General features: G+C 38.1%; 2 protein-coding genes and 2 non-coding genes across 4 annotated transcripts; all 4 read left to right on the top strand.

The window, feature by feature from the left end:
* The first annotated feature begins 872 nt into the window (after nt 1-872).
* Nucleotides 873-6,211, top strand: calr3a (calreticulin 3a). The gene is made up of 9 exons (XM_016230447.1): nt 873-1,068; nt 1,933-2,034; nt 2,166-2,369; nt 2,531-2,625; nt 2,708-2,917; nt 3,014-3,127; nt 4,680-4,823; nt 5,484-5,576; nt 5,727-6,211. Exons 1-9 carry the CDS (start codon nt 978-980, stop codon nt 5,919-5,921), a joined length of 1,248 nt encoding a protein of 415 aa, XP_016085933.1. The 5' UTR covers nt 873-977; the 3' UTR covers nt 5,922-6,211.
* Nucleotides 6,212-9,523: 3,312 nt separating this feature from the next.
* On the top strand, nt 9,524-15,761 carry LOC107549361 (UV excision repair protein RAD23 homolog A-like). The gene is made up of 5 exons (XM_016230408.1): nt 9,524-9,624; nt 10,969-11,335; nt 13,315-13,472; nt 13,546-13,692; nt 14,731-15,761. The coding sequence occupies exons 1-5, from the start codon at nt 9,613-9,615 to the stop codon at nt 14,842-14,844; spliced, it is 798 nt and encodes a 265-aa protein (XP_016085894.1). The 5' UTR covers nt 9,524-9,612; the 3' UTR covers nt 14,845-15,761.
* A 3,302-nt stretch (nt 15,762-19,063) lies between these two features.
* Nucleotides 19,064-19,135, top strand: trnad-guc (transfer RNA aspartic acid (anticodon GUC)). Its single transcript has one exon. It is a non-coding gene; the product is annotated as a tRNA-Asp (tRNA).
* A 273-nt stretch (nt 19,136-19,408) lies between these two features.
* trnad-guc (transfer RNA aspartic acid (anticodon GUC)) lies at nt 19,409-19,480 on the top strand. The gene has a single exon. It is a non-coding gene; the product is annotated as a tRNA-Asp (tRNA).
* The last annotated feature ends 186 nt before the right edge of the window (nt 19,481-19,666 follow it).

Consider the following 19,666-nt stretch of genomic DNA (forward strand, 5'->3'; position numbering starts at 1 on the left):
TTCCAAATGCTCATAAAGTATCAAATGCAAGTGTTTGTCAAGATAAATACTGATGATTAGCAAAAATCACTTTGCTCGCATCAGATTTAGTATAACAATGCTTTTATTTTTAGTTTTCTTCTAATCATTATTAATCTTTTTTTTTCTTAATGTCATTCATATTTGACTGGGGGCGTTAAAGGATTTTTAAAATACCTGTTGTATCCACATTATTTTAACCAATTTGAAAGCCTTGATATTATTTTCCTCAGATATTTGATATTGCTGATATTTCCACTCACTTGACAACTTCTACTGCGATTCATTAGTTTTTGTATGTGCACCATTATCAATTAAGTTCTCTAACTCTGAGTCTCACCCTGTTTTATTACATTCATTTAGTAGAGACTGAACTTTGAGTTCAGCAATGCGCCATAGCTTTACAATATTAAAACATTATTGTAAATGTACATTTAAGACCATCATATTTTTATACTGATAAAACATTGTTTTTATTTTTAAAATAATTACTTTTTGTTTTTTTTGTACTTCTACAAGGTTTTTTTTGGGGGGGGGGGGCACATGTACATCTTTATGACTATTTGTAAAATTATTGAATTATTAAATTATATGAGTGGTAGTAAGCAACATAAAATATATGTACGCTAGACACACACACAAACACAAACAAGTGTTAACATCATGACATTAAACAATGTCAGTTTTTCTTGTTTACTGTCTCGACAAGAATCTCACTAAACTTGTTTTTATTTCTACACACTTCCTACGCGTTCACGTCACCTACTTCTCAGAAGCCCCGCCCACGGCGCTGACTCCTCACTCGTGGTCTCCTCTGATTGGCTGCGCGTCCGGCCAATGGTTCTCAGCCATCTGTGCAGGAACACAACCGAGCCATATTTCACGGACCCTTCACCTCGAGCGCCATTCATTATAATATCGGGATCTTCATCTAATAAAGATCATTTAACAGTGCAGAGATGCGGATCGCTGCGGCAGTGTGCTTTATGTCTGCACTGGCTTTCATTGCACATGCAGATGTGTATTTTAAAGAACAATTTCTGGACGGAGGTAAATTTCACTTCTTCGATCGTGCATGACATCCGATACATTGTCTCTGTTATATTGACATGAAAGAGTTTCTTGAAAATGTCCAAATAATGTATTTTTATGATGTCTTGAGCAAGTTTACTTTCATGCATTTCTGTGATGAAAGCCATTTGTATGTGTCTTTCTTTTACTGTAGTTGCATACTAAACTGTGTTATACAACTTACAAGTCATGCTCAGAGTACACGATTTGTGAAAATGATTCCGATTTTTTTCTAAATGCGTACTTGCTCGTGGCTTATGGCAGACGGGAAATATTGATGAATCAGATGTGTTAGGTTTTGGTTTCAGTTCACTTTTTAGACTATTAAACTATTGTTGTCGTGTAAAAGCCCATTTAAGACACTAGAGTTCGTATCTGTTGTTTTTAACTTACAATTATAATTTAAATGTAACAATATTAAAATTCCAGCCTGGAAATACTTTCGGGTTATGGCTGATAAGCAATATATAGCCTATGTAAAACAAAAAAATCAATACGCCTACTATTGTGTGTACATACACACACACATATATATATATATATATATATAAAATGTAAATAAACATATAACTTCTCAAATAAATGTAAAAAATAATTTAGACATTAATATTGTAATGCACAGTATGAAATATGGATAGCAAAAAATAATTACAATTTGAATGAAGTCTCTAATAAAAGTAGAGTTATCTTAAAAATAGTGCTCTCTTTACTGTAATATGAAACTATTGCTAGATGACCGCAAAATGTCTTTTAAAAATAAGAAGGAATAAGCAGCCACAATTAAATATTCCAATATCCAAAACTGATATAATAGTTTTTAACAGCTAAATTTTGTCTCTGCAGATGGTTGGAAAAGCCGATGGGTCGAATCCAAACACAAATCTGATTACGGCCAGTGGAAACTGACCTCAGGGAAATTCTATGGCGATGCCGAGCTTGATAAAGGTCAGAGGTCACGGCTTCTTTCACCAGCACTCCATTGCTTATGCAAATGTCTTCATCTGAAAAAACAAATGCAAATAAGTACAAGTCGATGTGAGATGACTTGCAATGCAATGTTTTTTTTCCCTTTTAAGGTTTGCAGACAAGTCAAGACGCCCGGTTTTATGCTCTCTCCAGTCTCTTTGACTCGTTTAGTAATGAGGGTAAAACGCTTGTCATCCAGTTCACTGTGAAACACGAGCAGAAGATCGACTGCGGCGGTGGGTACGTGAAAATCTTCCCCGCCGACTTGGACCAGACCAATATGCACGGCGAATCGCAGTACTACATCATGTTCGGTAAGTTACAGTTGGTGGCTTTAAAATGTGCACAAAGTCACTTTCTTCCACCAAGTAAACCATCAACAGCATTGACGCAGTGCAACGTGAAATCCAAACTGACGGCATTTACTTTCACTTTCACTATCTTTGTGTCATTTTCATTTTGATCTGCCATGTAGGACCCGACATCTGTGGCTACAGCACCAAGAAAGTTCACGTCATTTTCAACTACAAAGGCCAGAACCACCTAATCAAGAAGGACATCAAATGCAAAGTATGTTTTATTAATATAATTAAAATATCTCAAGATTTAATCGCAGCTGTTGCAATTCAGTTCTTCCGCTTGCGCTCATCAGGACGATGAACTCACGCACGTGTATACGCTGATCCTGCGGCCAGACCAGACGTACGAAGTGAAAATCGACAACGAGAAAGTGGAGTCAGGTTCTCTGGAGGAAGATTGGGATTTCCTTCCTCCAAAAAAGATCAAGGATCCAGAGGCCAAGAAGCCAGAGGATTGGGACGACCGGGCAAAAATCGACGATCCTGATGACACGAAACCTGAGGTACATTTTCAGTTGACAAAGCTATAGTGTGCAGAAATCTTTGATAGTTAAAAAAAGTTGTTCTTAGACATGAATCCAATGGTGCTTTATGTTTAGGATTGGAACAAACCTGAAAACATTCCCGACCCTGATGCCAAGAAACCAGACGATTGGGATGAAGACATGGATGGAGAATGGGAACCTGCCATGATCCCGAACCCTGAGTACAAGGTACAAAACGACAGTCCTCATGTAGAAGATCCTAATATTTTAAGATCTACCAAACATGAAGCCATAGTGCTTCAAAGTGGTTGGATTGTTTTATTGGTCTAGTTTGATAGTTTTAGACTTTAGACCACTTTAGACTGGTCTTTTATGCAGGATAGGCTGCCAGAAGAAGGTTTCGGTTTCAATACCAAGTAGGTTTGGACTTTCCAGGAGTTTTTGAAAGCGAGTAATGCCATCATCGCATTGTCAGAGATGTTTTCACATAGAAAGTACCAATATTGTAAGATCTACCAAACATAACGCCATAAAGTGCATCAAAGTGGTCGAACTGGTCTTGTTTGATTGTTTTAGACTTTAGACCACTTTAGAGTAGTCTTTTCTGCAGGGTAGTCTGCCAGAAGAAGGTTTCGGTTTCAATACCAAGTAGGTTTGGACTTTCCAGGTGTTTTTGAATGCGAGTAATGTTATCATCTCATTATCAGAGTTGTTCTCAAGTAGAAGATTCAAATACATGAAGATCTGCCAAACATAAAGCCATAAAGTGCTTCAGAGTAGTTAGATTCGTCTAGTTTGATGGTTTTAGACCAGTTTTGGGCACTTGGGAGACCATGTAAAACCACTTTTTCACTGGCCTTTTCTGCATGGTAGGCTGCCAGAAGAAGGTTTCGTTTCAATACCAAGTAGGTCTGGACTTTCCAGGTGTTTTTGAACGCGAGTAATGTTATCATCTCATTATCAGAGATGTTCTCATGTAGAAGATCCAAATACATTAAGATCTACCAAACATAAGGCCATAAAGTGCTTCAAACTGCTCCGATTGGTCTGGTTTTGGACCTTGGGAGACTGGCTAAAACCACTTTTTTTAAAATTCAGACTGGTTTCATTCACAAATAGGTTTGGACCTTTTAGGAGTTGTTGAGAGAGATTAATACTCAAGGTTGTTTCACATGGACCATTTCTACTGTAGTTTCAAAACTAATGGTGTGTTCACACCAAACGCGAAGCAAATATGCACATCGCGTCACTCGCACGAGTGAGGCAAAAAACATCCCGCGAGTAATCAACCATGGTGAGGATAAATACGATTGCTGCACCAGAAAGCCAAATGCAGACGTGTCCGGGTTCACCGCACCATACAGAGGCACACACAACTCGGTGAATTTCACCGTCTTCTCCAGGAACTGCGCCTGGATGACAGCCGCTTCCAACGCTACTTCAGGATGACGGGTGCCCAGTTTGATAACCTGCTAGCTAGGGTTGCTGCCAATAATGCGCTCCTCCATTTTCTGATACAACCGGACATGTCAATAAGCTCTTCGATGATTGGCTGGCGCGAGAACACGTCAGGCGAATTTTCCAATCGAGTTGAAATTTTTGAACTTGAGCGGAAGACTCAAAGGAAGCGAATATCGCGTTGCGCATTCCTAATTCCGAATTCGCCTCAATTCGCGTCATTTGGTGTGAACACACTATAACTGATCTTTTCAATCCAAGTGATTGTTCATTATGCTGAAACCAGTTTTACCAACCGGCTAACAAACTTCTGTTTATGTAGGGCGAGTGGAAACCAAAACAGATCGACAACCCCAAATACAAAGGCACCTGGATTCACCCTGAAATCGACAACCCTGAATACACTCCAGAAGACGCTATTTACAAATTTGACAACGTTGGCATTCTGGGACTGGATCTTTGGCAGGTATGGTTTCGATTGTCGTACCGTTAAATCGTAATCAGTCCACCAGGATTACATGTTTTTTTTTGTGTGTGTGTGTAATCTTTGCAGTCAAAATTTCTTTTGATTTTTGGGGTGGAAATTTCCCGAACTTTGTGGACTACTACATTTACCATATTAGGTATGATGTTAAGTGTACAGTAGTCGTACATTCCAGAACAAAAAGAAACAAAATGCAGAAAGCCTGCTTATTTTTGTGTTTTACCAAATTCTGACACACAAGATAATTATTTTCATTTTATTTTTGGTATAAATAAACAAGAACAACAAAGCAATGGAGCATGCAAGTACAGCATTGATTTATTTTTCGCAACTTAATCATTTAACATTAAGAATGTCCTCAACTTTATTTCCTCATTCATGCATGTTTATGTAACACTAACATGTAACTTTACTTTATGTAGTACTGTGCTTTTTGTGATAATTTTGCGGCTAAATGGCGAATTATGCAGGACCGCAATGAGTTGCGCGAATACCACATCAAGTTTTTGTTTTTAGTATGAACAACTTTATGTAGTACTGCGGTTTTTATGATAATTTTGTGGTTAAATGCCCATTGATGCAGGATTGCACAATTTTGTTGATTTTACGTTATGTTTAGCGATCTGTTGACCTTTCTTACAGGTGAAATCTGGAACGATCTTTGATAACTTCCTGATCACTGATGATGTTGAGGAAGCTGAAAAGTTTGGTACAGAAACATGGGGCGCAACAAAGGTAAAAATGTCTGGAGTGTCACTGTTGACAACATATTAGTATTAATAATTTACATTTATTAGATATCTGTGATCAGTTCTTACATTTGTTTCCACGTCATTATTATTTAACTATAAATGCTGATGCCATAATGTTGTTGTTATGTATCAGGGACCAGAAAAGAAAATGAAGGACCAGCAGGAAGAGGAAGAACGGAAGAAGCGTGAAGAGGAGGAAAAGAGCAAGAAGGATGACGATAATGAGGAAGATGATGAGGATGAGCCAGAGCAGGAAGAACACACAGAAGAACCTTCTGAGGAGGAAGACGAGGATGAGGACGATATGATCCCTAAAGATGAGTTGTGAAGAGGAGTTCCCTTCTGAATGAGCAGATCTGATGCATTTCTGACGTCTTTTTCTTTATGTGGTGTGAATTTTTGGCCCCGCCCCTTTCTAGTCACATGTCGCAACCCTTAACTCTGATTTCTTTCGTTTTTGCTGCTAGGTGCCCCCCCCCCCACACACATTCATAGTACGGCCTGATAAACTTTAGATTAATTAATGTTTGGGTTTTCTGTTCTGTCTGGAGCGAGCAAGGGGAAAATTCTAATGTATCATTTGTTGGATTTGCACTTTTTTAAATAAATGATTTATTTTTAAATGCTCGTCCGGCTTGTTTTTCATGGATGCTAAATTGTTCTCATTTTTGGTTGAAAGTAAATGTTACTTGTTCATTTTGTTTTTAATTAATATTTTAAATTAGATTTTATTTGTAAATTTTCTGGTTTTATTTTAATTTTAGTTAAAGCTTTAAATTAGTTTTATTTTATTTCAGTTAACAAAAATTTTGTTTTAACTTTTGTTAACTATAATAACCATTATTTATATATATGTATATATACATTTAGTCATTTTGCAGATGCTTTTATCCAAAGCGACTTACAGTTGGGGAATACATAAAGCGATTCTTCTTAAAGAGGCAAACAGACACAAGAAGTGCTCGTAATACCAAGTTTTAGGCATTGTTCAAATAAGTACAAGCTAGAAAGGGAATAAATAAATAAAGAGAAAGACAAAGTTTTGTTTGTTTTTTTTTTAGGATGAAGTCGAGCAACGTCGAAAGAGATGTGTTTTCAGCTGTCGCTTGAAAATTGTCAGGGATTCAGCATTCCGGATAGGGGTGGGAAGATCGTTCCACCAGCCAGGAACGGTGAACGAGAATGTTCTGGAAAGTGATTTTGAGCCTCTCTGTGATGGTACCACGAGGCGTCACTCACTAGCGGATCTCAGACTTCTGGAGGGGATGTAGATTCGTAGTAGTGAGTGGAAGTAGGCGGGTGCTGAGCCTGTGGCTGTTCTATATGCAACTATCAATGTCTTGAACTTGATGTGAGCCGCAACTGGTAGCCAGTGCAAGGAGATAAAGAGAGGTGTAACATGGGCTCGTTGAAGACCAGTCGTACCGCTGCATTCTGAATCATTTGTAGAGGTTTGATTGTGCTTGATGGAAGTCCAGCCAGAAGAGCATTGCAGTAGTCCAGCCTAGAAATGACAAGGGCCTGGACAAGAAGTTGTGCAGCATGCTCCGTTAGAAAGGGCCTGATCTTTTTGATGTTGTGCAATGCAAACCTGCAAGCAGTCTTTGCAATGTGTCAGCTGGTCATCAAAGGTTACACCAAGATTTCTGACCGAAGTCGATGGGGTAATTGTAGAAGAACCTAGCTGGATGGTGAAATCATGCTGTAGAGTTGGAGTGGCAGGGAAGACAAGAAGCTCAGTCTTTGCCAGGTTGAGCTGTAGGTGATGTTCCTTCATCCATGCGGAGATGTCCGCCAGGCAGCCTGAGATCCGTGCAGCTACCGTTGGATCATCTGGTTAAAATGAGAGATAGAGCTGTGTGTCATCAGCATAACAATGGTAGGAGAAGCCATGTGCCTGTATGATGGGACCCAGTGATGTAGTGTATATGGAGAAGAGGAGCGGTCCAAGAACTGATCCCTGAAGAACCCCAGTGACCAGCTGATGTGCTTTGGATACCTCCCCTCCCCAGGCCACCCTGAAAGACCTAATATATATATGTATACATATAAGGGAGGCACCGATGTATCGGCCGATTTTTCCTCAATTTACAACCATCGGCATATCGGTTAAGGAAAAAGGCCGATATAACAAACCGATGGTTTATTAATTAACTGCGTGAAGGCACTGAGCTGTATAATGTAATCCTAGCGCTGTCTGCACTTTAATGCTAATCAAATAACAAAAGATCGCACACTATTCTTGACTAAATAACTTTTGTAACTTTCATAAGTGTAGCGGACCTCATCTGAATGATGACCAAAACTTTACTGATGTTTTATTAAGTTTATTGCGTCCTTTTTCACTCCAAAAAAAATTACCATAAGAGCTTAAAGGGGTCATATGATGCTTTTTTTTTGCTTAATAAACTGACAAACTTTAAATCCGAAGAACTGCGTGCTTTTATTACCCATATAGCTCCGTCAGGGTTGCCAGGTTTTCACAACAAACCCCGCCCAATTGCTACTCAAAACTAGCCCAATCACGTTTCGAGGGGGTCCCCCGGTAAAAATCGCATTCCGGTGGGGTAAAATACACGTTTTTGGTGGAGTTCCCCTGGTAAAATTTGCATTTTATGGGCTAAATATCACGTTACTGTGGGCGCTTAAACCCGCGGCAACAGTGTTAAAGTAGACCAATTCCGCGGGAAAACCGCTGACTTGGCAACACTGAGCTCCGTAGACCGGAAAACCCGTCAAAATAAGAGTCCCGCCAAAGGAGATCTCATACATATTTAAACTTACAAAAAACATTCAAATTTATACAAAAACAAATTAGAAGATTAATCACAATAAAGTCTGTTACAATAAAGAAGGATTAATATGTATTTAATTTATACAGTGAAGTGTTATTTTACATTTGTTTACTTTATTTCTGTACCTGAAAACTGTTAAACCGACCTAAAAAGCAGTTTATTTAATATGTATCTTTGTTCTGTTGTATTTATGTAGGCCTACTGAATGTATCATTTAATGCAGGTGTTTTTGAACTTTGCTGATTTAAAACATGATTAAAATACTATCTATTTTGATGCCAAAATTTCAAATAAGAGAGGAAGTGATGATTTGGGGTGCCATGTCATCTGCTGGTGTTGGTCCACTGTGTTTTCTGAAGTCTGTGTGCACTGAATTTATTCTAATGAATTTAATAAATATGTTTCACAATTTGAGTTGAATTACTGAAATAAATGAACTTTTCCACGACATTCTAATTTATTGAGATGCACCTGTAGATATAAATTGCTCAATATAAGGTAATAAAAACATAACGGTTCATTAAGTAAGGTCTTATACACCTCTAAAAACATAGTTATGTATATTATATTGCATTTCTGTCAATAGATCGATGTAAATATTACACATTGCACCTTTAAAGTAAGGTTTTGGGGTTTTTTGCTGATCCGATCCGTGACTCAAAATCATAAATAATCATTTAAATACACAGCGTAATGTAAAAACATTCAAGGAGCCATTTTGTTGTCAAGTGACAAAAACAAACATAAACAAGGGTCCCCCTTGTAGACTCAAAATGAGCAACAAAATCAGAAAATTTAACTTTTTTTTTTTTTCCTTGACAAGACAAGGTTAGTTGAAGTTATTAAATGGTAAAACACCAAGCATGGGGATGAACACAGAAACTAGCCTCATTAAATGGATGTCAACTTTTTTATATTTCTTAAGCCTGGAATACACAACACGATTTTTGCCACAATAGTTGCCAACGGTCAGAGCCAGTCTGCATATTTGAGTTGACTGATTTCATAGAAAAAGCTTAATAGGTACGTTTAGCTATATATTTTATATTTAATAACTGTCCAATTTAAATGTTTGCATGCACCATATCCTTCTTTGGTTTTAATAAGATGCTTTTTGATTTATAAAATTGCGTTTGTTTTTCTCCATAAAACACAGGCAAAATTTTGAATGACGATATACCTCTAAAAGAATACAAGATAGATGAGAAGAACTTTGTCGTGGTGATGGTTACAAAGGTACGGCTTTTTTATTTTCCTCACAATTCTCTCATTGCCTTCTTCATAAGCTCATTTATGCATGTTTCAATCCCACTAATGCCCTTAAAAATATATTTTCTTTCCATACATTTTCTTTCAAATTGTGGTATGCCGCATTAAAAACGTTGGATGGAAATACCAAGATGTGCATAAAATCTTAAAATGCACATAAATTAACGTATGCACATAAAACAATTCAAAATACATTTGAGACGGATCTTTTTTTTTTTATCTGATAAGAAAATGTTTGCATAAACTACATTGGAATCACATTTAGGGGGTGTATACACTAAAAACTTAAATCTTTTGACTCCGTTGTCGTCTGTATGCAAAACTTGTCAAAAACACAAAGGAAAAACTTTTCTGTTTTTTGTACAATCGTTGTAGTGTAAACGTACCCTAACTGAATAAATTCCACGATGTGCAACAAAAAACTGATTTGGTATAATTACTTCCCAGGACAGTCTCACAAGATTGCGTTCACAAACATCAGACATACAAATGCAAGATAACATGGCTGCGATTGTTATTGCATTTCATCTGCGCACAAGTTTATTTTGTAGGAAAAAGAGCCGAAGTACTTTCGCCAGTTGCGGCAACTTCCATTTTTATTTATACTTTGCGCCAGTTTCCCAGGAAGTGACGTTTTGTTCTCTCGAACACGTTTCTTTATGCACATATGTTAGGGCTTTATTCACATATGTTAGGGCATCGCATTTCGTGGATCGATTCTGAGATTTTCGGAATGCATCGTGATTCTCTCTCGAATCGATTCTGAGCTTAGTTTTTAACAGCAGATGGTGCTCTAGGCTAGTTTTTAACCGCACACTCAAACGCTCACGAAGAAGAGCGCTTGTGCGTAAAACTGAGTAATGTAAGTGGTTAAATGTACGTGCACATCGGCTTTTATGCTTTTATGATGCAAGATTAATGTGAACACAGCCCACTGTGAACATCCTTGTAATTCGCTTCAACCTTTTCGAACTTTATGAATGATTATTTTAGGTTCAAGTGGTGCGTGTAAGGAACTGGAAGCAAGCAGAATATGGCTATTTCTAAAGCACGCAGTGCCATCTGCTGTTAAAAACTAAGCTCAGAATCGATTCTAGAGAGAATCGCGATGCATTCTGATAATCTCCGAATCGATGCAGAATCATTTCTCGATTTGCGATGTGTCGATTTATTGTCCCAGCCCTAGCATGTTTTTTTGCTAAATTTCAATATTTCGCACAAGTTGAATTCGCAACTTTGGATAGAAACAGTGTTAAAGTTCATTGGCAGGTTTCTATAGTTCTCTGTGCAGTTGTGTTTCTCTTTCAACAGCCCAAATCTGCAGCACCGCCACAAGCTCCTGCTCCCGCACCGGCAGCCGCCGCTACGGTTAGCGCGACTGTCGCCGAAACCGCTACACATCCACCCTCACCTCCTGCTGCACCTCCTGCTGCCTCCACAATGCCTGTACCGACCCCTCCTCCCGCTCCCGTAGAATCAGCAGCGTCAGCGGAGCTGCCCGTGACGCCCGTCACAGCGCCCCCTGCTGCCTCGGAGACTGCTGCAGAAAAGCCTGAGCCTGTTAGCGCCACTCCCACTCTGATTTCAGAAGAGGAGAACCAAGCAGCCCAAGAGGAGCAGGCTGTCGCCCAATCAGAGGCCAGGTACAGCCACGCCCACAAAAACAAACTTTTTAATTGCTTAAAGGAGACATATTATGCCCCTTTTTACAATATGTAATATAAGTCTCTGGTGTCCCCAGAATGTGTCTGTAAAGTTTCAACTCAAAATACTCCACAGATCATTTATTATATCATTTTGAAAATGCCTATTTTGAGTGGAAGCAGAAACACGCTGTTTTTCGGAATCATGCGTTTTAAGCCATATGAGTTTAAACTTCTGATATATGGTTCTCTGAGCGCACACATCCGAAGCACACGCACAGAAAGCGGCTGTCACAGCATGCGAGTACTAAACTAAGTTCTCATTCACACACAAGTTTACCTTAAAAACACACATGAGTTACAAAAACAGTGGGTTATGTCTGTGAAGGTAAACAGCTGGGAAATAAATCACATGTTTATTTTAGATCTGTGTGGCAGCAGCAATATACAGTAAATAACTCAATAAATGCACTGCTCTCTTGTCTACTCTGAGGCTGGGACTCTAAACAGTGTTCTGTGCTCGTCTGTGCAGCCAAACACAGAACAGTTAGTGTGTTTTGCTCAAACTTTCACCATGGCATTAGAACTAATACACCGTTGTCGCTTGCAAAATCGAAATGACGGCGCCGTGGGTGTAAACTTACAGATTAAAGGGTAATATTATAATGAGATCCCTTTGCTACGTCGCCAAGGGAGCGAAATCAGACGCGCTTGTTTTCTCAGATGCTTTCAGAAAAAGGCTTACCAAAACAAAGTTACTGGTTTAATCTTTTTCACGTTTACTTGGTTGGTAGATGCACTGGAGACCTGATTATAGCACTTAAAACCTGGAAAAGAATGAAAAATCCTCAATTTGTTACTTAGGAAATTTAGGACTCAAAAGTTTACTCGAAATTGAAAACTTTCTTCATTATGAATTTCAAAGTCTGTGAAGTGATGTTTTTGTGTGTTAGTTTTTTTGGATTATTGGTCAATTGCTAAAACAAAAAAGGAAGTGTGAGAAACCCATTTGAACCTTCAGAAGGGTTTGAGACTGAAATAAGAAAAAATAGACATTTAAAAAAACCTTATAAAAATGACAAAAACACAACAAAATTACTATTACTAAGACTACAATTTAAATAACAAAAAATAAAAAAATTATTCAAAATATTAATACAAACTTTAATATTATTTCAATTAAATTTGAATTAAACAAAAATAACACTAATTTACACTAAGTACAAATAATAATATTTATGCTTAGTGTATTTTAGGGTTGTGACGGTGAGTAAATTTTCCCACCGGTTAATCGACGTGTGACAACACCGGTAATACCGGTATCACCGCGTATTTATTTTTCTCGCTTTCCTTCGTTTATAAATAGCTTAAAAGCACCGTGCATATTTTACTTTCACTTTCAAATTAGCGGCAGTTCGGCGTCAATTGCTTGAATGCAACAACAAAATACAACGCCAAACTCACTTTAGCCTATGTATAAAACATAGAACTTTTATTAACAAAACAAATAAAAACACACCATGCTATAGGGCAGGCTATGCCTAATATAAAATAACAAATAACTTGCATAAAGTTGAATAGGTATACAAAACTGGAAATAAATAAACATGTTATATATTTAAAACCAAATAAATAAGAAACGTATATTATTTTCAAATAGTTGTATCTCAGCCAAATATTCCTATAATATGTCCTATCCCAACAAACCATACATCGATGGAAAGCTTATTTCTTCAGCTTTCATATGATGTATAAATCTCAATTTTGAAAAATTGACACTTAAGACTGGTTTTGTGGTCCAGGGTCACAGATGCATAATTATTATATTTATAATGTTGATTTTTGGCGAATTTCGTGAGGGTCAACACATACAGCATAAACAAAAAGTAAACACTTCTAAAACGTTGACATTATTTTGACTTTCTCATTTGGAGGCACAATCACTTTCCCTCGATGTCGGTCTACCGCTGCCCCGGTCCAGGCTCCTCTACAGCTTTTTCTATCCTGTGAACAGGTGCGGAGTCGGGAGCAGCGCAGGCCTCGGCAAACCCGCTGGAGTTCCTGAGGAGCCAGCCACAGTTCCAGCAGATGCGTCAGATCATCCAGCAGAACCCGGCGCTCCTGCCGGCGCTCCTGCAGCAGCTGGGCCGCGACAACCCGCAGCTCCTGCAGGTGGGTGGAGCTCAGCACTGAGCCGCTGCGGTCGGACGCGCGCCGCTGAATGTGCGTTTATTTTTCTGTGCAGCAAATCACGCAGCATCAGGAGCGGTTTGTGCAGATGTTGAACGAGCCACACGAAGGCGAAGGCGAGGCTGGAGCCGCTGAAGCTCCCAGCGCACCACAGACCAACTACATCCAGGTCACGCCGCAGGAGAAGGAGGCCATCGAGAGGGTATGCTAACAATGCTTAAAGATGAAGTGTAATTTCTGACAACATACAGGAAAATGTCAAATTTAGTTATACTAGTTATCCATTTGGTCACACTAGTATCACAGAGATTACACAAAAAATTTGAAAAAAATGTAATCGTTCCTTTTATTTCAGTTAATGTTAAGCCCATTTTTAAAGCTGCAAATGTGTTTTAAATTAAAATAAAATACTAATAAACCTATGCACTTTTACTTAAAGTCAGCATGAAATTACATTTGCAATAATAAGCAATGATAAGTAAATTATTGTATATAAATAAAATGAAATAATAAAATATAAAAAAGATTTAATTCAATTAACATTTCTCATTGTTTAGTTTAACTTGAAATAGTAAAATAATAAAAACTAAATCAACTAAACCTAATAAATAAAAAGTAATTAAACTACATAGACGTGTTTTAAAAATGGAAAAAGCATTACTAAAACTTTAACAGAAAGTGAAAATATATAAAAAAAACTATAATATAAAAAAATATTTAAAAACTCATTCAAAATATTAACTAAAATTATAATAGTATATATATGATAAAATGATCAAATAAAATAATTGCTAGAAGTATTAATAATTATATATATATACTTATTTATTAAATTGTTAATATAATTATTAAAACATTTTATTTGTGAATTGACAATAATTGATCAATTATAATTTTGTTTATTAATTATTATTATATTGAAATGTATTATAGTTAAAGTAACTACATATGCTATTTTAATTTAATGCTTATATATATATATATATATATATATATATAGCATAAATAACACTTGTAATGATAATAATAACAAATACTAAATTTCAGGGTCAACAAAAATGTTGTTACTTGAAATAAAATAAACTTTAACTAAAATAAAATACAATATTAAACAAAAAACGTTTATTTCCAGCTAGCTGCTGAGGCAACATTTTTTATATTTTAATTGATTAAAAATGATTAAACAGTCATTTCACACAACATGTTTTAACATTTTATAAAATTGTGTTGTGTTTTCTAGTTAAAAGCTCTGGGGTTTCCAGAGGGACTCGTCATCCAAGCCTACTTCGCCTGCGAGAAAAACGAGAACCTCGCCGCGAACTTCCTGCTCCAGCAGAACTTTGATGATGAGTGAACGTTAACCGTTTAGACGCGACGACACTCGGAGGACGGCGACGGAGACAATGCAAGCGCTTGGCCACATGTTGCGCGTGTGTTTGTGAATGTGTGCGTTAAAGCGAATAGGACGTCGACTGGTCTTCCATGATTATTTTCATGGAGTTTAAACTGAAGCCATGATGTGACGTTCTATCAGCACAGCTTATGTTTTTTTTTCGATTTATATATAGCCGATCCTCCTCGACGAGGTGTCTGTTGTCTGTCTGGTTTCTGCTGCTATCTCTGCTGTGTGCGTCGAGTGAAGTTTTATTTATCACAGTTAAAAACCTGCCAAAAAAGGTCATTGTTAATTTCTCGCCATTGTTTTTCAGTATTAATAATGAGACGTTTCAGTCAAGATGGATGCCAAATTGAATTTGTCGCCAATGAAAACAAGCCTTTGATGGATAGACGTACGTATTTTCAACAAGTTGTACCATTTTTGTTGCTGGAAGATTTTTGGATATTTTGGAGTCACAGTTGCGTCAAATTAAATATGGCGTCTACTTCCACCATGTTACATAATTTTTAGTGTTTACTTTTCTTTCAATGCGATCCTCTACTGTGTAAAATACAAAGTTTATGCAGTGGACGTCACCAAACTACTACTTTTGAACTCATCTGTTCCCCTACGTTAAACCATTAATATTATAAATAAACCAAATGTTTTGCACTGCATGGGTATTTTGGTATCTTTAAACCCATGTTCAAAATAAGAACTGTCGAGAACATCTACAATTATGAGTTCTTGGTACAAAACAGCATTGATCGTTGAGATGTCACGATCTAGTTGGCTGCCTAACTAGATTTTATTTCCAAGTTTATTTCTGTTATGAAGTACGGTAATTTCACCCAAAATTAAAATTCTGTCATCATTTACTCTCCCTCCACGTCTTTCTTCTGTTGAACACAAAAGGAGATATTTTGAAGAATGTTGGTAACCAAACAGTTGACGGTAGCCATTGACTTCCATAGTATGGGAAAAAATACTATCAAAGTCAATGGCTACCATCAACTGTTCGGATACCAACATTCTTTTTCATTTCATTCTTAATTTTCGTTTATGGTGAACTGTCACATTTTTTTGGTGAACTATCACTTTTAACTTTAAAGTTCCCGCTATAACCAGTTCAGTATGGAGTAGAAACTAAATGAGCAGTGGTTTTGAATGGAGCCGAAATGCTGCAACAATTGTAGGTATTTAATGTGGTGAAGCATCTGAATGTGGTCGAGTGTCTCAGCGGGTCTCGAAAACATCATAAAAATATGCATTGTCATTTGAATATTTGTACATATTCGAGTGTAGGAGAAAACCGTGTTGTCTTGGCCTCTGTTGCACACTTAAGACAGTGCCAAACATAATTAGAAACTGGAAATAGATGAAATCACAGAGCTAGATGCAATGCTTGAAGTGGATGCAGAATGCATATATTTTTTATATAAATGTTGCATCCTGCTCCTATAGTTTTGAGTTAAAAATGCTGGAAGGGTATTTTTATCGAGTACGTTGAAAAATCTATAGGTGTTCTGACAGGTACAGGCAAGACTAAGCGCCCTGTTTACACTAGGTGATACAGTTTTGGATTTTTATTTCAGCATTTTATATAGTTTTTTTCGTCTTGGGGGATTTGATGTGTGGAGAAAGTAAACATGGAGGAGTTTGGTCTTAAATGCATCAGCACAAAAAGGTTTGCTGAGTGGTTTATGAATGTATTGTTTCAGTGGTGTGTGAAATAAATTGCTTTTAAAAAGCTTCATTGAAGTCTCCAAATACTGGATGCTGCTTCAGCTGTCCGGTTTCATTCATTAGTAGTGGATCCATAATCAGACGGCCCATATGCTTCTACAACCCCAAAAAGTGTGCTTTCAAAAAATACTATGGTATTAAAGGGTTAGTTCACCCCAAAATGAAAATTCTGTCATTAATTACTCACCCTCATGTCGTTCCAAACCCATAAGACCTTCGTTCATCTTCGGAACACAAATTAAGATATTTTTGATGAAATGTGAGAGCTCTCAGACCCTGCATAGACAGCAAGGCAACTGAAACGTTCCCAGGTCCAGAAACGTGGTAAGGACATCGATAAAGCAGTCCGTGTGACATCAGTGGCTCAACTTCAATTTTGCGAAGCTACGAGAATACTTTTTGAGCCCAAAGAAAACAAAAATAACAATTTATTTAACAATTCTTCTCCCCCGAGTTATGTCTTCCGCCATTTTGGAGAGTACCCAAGAGCGTAATCGACGTAATCAGGGTTGTTTACGTTCGGGGGAGAAATCAACGTTGTTTATGCTTAGGGCAGGGGTAGGCAAGTTCGGTCCTAGAGAGCCGCAGTCCTGCAGAGTTCAGCTCCAACCCTAATCAAACACACCTGAACAAGCTAATCAATGTCTTCAGGATTACTAAGGCTATAGGCAGGTGAGTTTTGTTTTCAGGGTTGGAGCTGAACTCTGCAGGACAGCGGCTCTCTAAGACCAAACTTGCCTACCCCTGGCTTAGGGGAAAGCGTGCGTATGCATTGTGATACTCTCTAAAATGGCGAAAGACATAACTCGGGGAGAAGAATTGTTAAATAAATTGTTATTTTTGTTTTAAGGACTGCTTTATCGATGTCCTTACTACGTTTCTGAATCTGGGAACATTTCAGTTGCGTTGCTGTCTATGCAGGGTCTGAGAGCTCTCACATTTCATCAGAAATATCTTAATTTGTGTCCTGAAGATGAACGAAGGTCTTACGGGTTTGGAACGACATGAGGGTGAGTAATTAATGACAGAATTTAAATTTTTGGGGTGAACTAACCCTTTAAGAGATTCCCATATATATTCCACAGTATTTACATTGTGCTTGAATTGTAATTACCATAATAACCATGATAACCTAGTTTTTAAAAAATATTGATAGTAGTTCCTGTTAATGTTGCGAGAACTCAAGTGTAAGTATCCCTGTCTGTCACGTGGGAGACCGGGGTTCGATTCCCCGATGGGGAGGATGGCAATCTTTTGAAAACTCATTTCATTTTCAATGGGTTTAAGACAATTACATCTTTTATGACTAGAGCTTAAGAACAGAAAAAGCTTTAGTTAAGGTTAGGTGGAGAATCAGGATGCTCTTCCACCTGACATCAGTGTCACTTCTGATGATTTGCTCCAGGTGGACGAGGAGTTGTTCGTGGACTGTGAGCTTTTGGCCCAGCTAAATCCATACTTCCAAACCTCATTTTTCGGAAGTGGACAGAACATTGAGATTAAGGGAGTTGGTCTTCAAGCACAAAATCATGCCCTTGTTTCAATAGTTGCAACGCTCTAGACCAGGGCTGCCCAAACTCTGTCCTGGAGGGCCGGTGTCCTGAAGAGTTTAGCTCCAACCCCAATTAAACACACCTGAACCAGCTAATCAAGCTTTTACTAGGCATACTAGAAACTTAAAGGCAGGTGTGTTGAGGCAAGTTGGAGCTAAACTCTGCAGGACACCGGCCCTCCAGCACCGAGTTTGGGCAGCCCTGCTCTAAACATGGAGTGATATTTCAAGATAAAAAAAACTTTTTGTTCTGAGATGCACACAGAACTTAAACTTAGATGCTTCAAAAAAAGCCCCATATTAAAACTACTGCAAGAGGGTGAGAACGTATTTAACAGCATTTAACCATAATCATTTGCATTGTGAACAGCCAACCAGAACTATTTACACAGTATTGTGGTGTTATACCCGAAAGTCAAACATTTGAACTTCAAATTTCATTATATGACAAGATCATACCACAAACCCCCAAAAATAATATACACTATATATGGGTTAGACATGCTCTGTCGTCCAACATCTACCCCTTGTGGTTTGTTGTGGTATCAACTTGGACAAAACAAGAAAGGGACCAGAGCATTGGAGCTGAGAAAGATTTAGTTGAGGAGGATCAGGATGCTGTCAATGTTGCTCCTGACACAGTGCTCCAGGTGGAAGGAGAGTTGTTCTCTGTGAACCGTGAACATTTGGCCCAGATGAGTCCCTACTTCTGAGTCTTCTTTTTTGGCGGTGGTAGGGAAAGCACCAAGAAACACATTGAAATTAAGGGTGTTGGACCGCAGCAGTTCCATGCACTAATGGAGTTCACAAAACATTTCCAAAAACCAATTCCAGTCAATGTTATGTGAACCCAGGTGTAAGTTCACAAGGCATCTACTGGCCACATTTTCAGCTCACTCCTCGTTAGTATAGTGGTCAGTATCCCCGCCTGTCACGCGGGAGACCGGGGTTCAATTCCCCGACGGGGAGGAAGGCAATTGACACAGTGCTCCAGGTGGAAGGAGAGTTGTTCTCTGTGAACCGTGAACATTTGGCCCAGATGAGTCCCTACTTCTGAGTCTTCTTTTTTGGCGGTGGTAGGGAAAGCACCAGGAAACACATTGAAATTAAGGGTGTTGGACCGCAGCAGTTCCATGCACTAATGGGAGTTCACAAAACATTTCCAAAAACCAATTCCAGTCAATGTTATGTGAACCCAGGTGTAAGTTCACAAGGCATCTACTGGCCACATTTTCAGCTCACTCCTCGTTAGTATAGTGGTCAGTATCCCCGCCTGTCACGCGGGAGACCGGGGTTCAATTCCCCGACGGGGAGGAAGGCAATCTTTTGAAAGCCCATTTCATTTTTGATGAGTTTGAGACAATTAAGGACTTTTATTAAGCGAGAAAAAAAAGCTTAGAAAGATTTCAACAATCCTAGAAAGATACGCCCTAAATATTTACAAAAGCCTTTGTGTGCTTTGTGAAATTGGGTCTCTCTAGCACTTTAACTGAGATATAT

This window comes from Sinocyclocheilus grahami, unplaced genomic scaffold (genome assembly GCF_001515645.1).
Source record: "Sinocyclocheilus grahami isolate Dianchi unplaced genomic scaffold, SAMN03320097.WGS_v1.1 scaffold370.1, whole genome shotgun sequence".
Classification (NCBI taxonomy): Eukaryota; Metazoa; Chordata; class Actinopteri; order Cypriniformes; family Cyprinidae; genus Sinocyclocheilus; species Sinocyclocheilus grahami.

Coding starts and splice junctions, on each gene's coding strand:
- calr3a (XM_016230447.1), top strand. CDS start 978: ATGCGGATCGCTGCGGCAGTGTGCTTTATGTCTGCACTGGCTTTCATT. Junction 2,626..2,707: donor AGAAGGACATCAAATGCAAA/GTATGTTTTATT, acceptor TGCGCTCATCAG/GACGATGAACTCACGCACGT. Junction 3,128..4,679: donor TCCCGAACCCTGAGTACAAG/GTACAAAACGAC, acceptor CTGTTTATGTAG/GGCGAGTGGAAACCAAAACA.
- LOC107549361 (XM_016230408.1), top strand. Junction 11,336..13,314: donor CAAAAACAAACTTTTTAATT/GCTTAAAGGAGA, acceptor TCCTGTGAACAG/GTGCGGAGTCGGGAGCAGCG. Junction 13,473..13,545: donor ACAACCCGCAGCTCCTGCAG/GTGGGTGGAGCT, acceptor TTTTCTGTGCAG/CAAATCACGCAGCATCAGGA.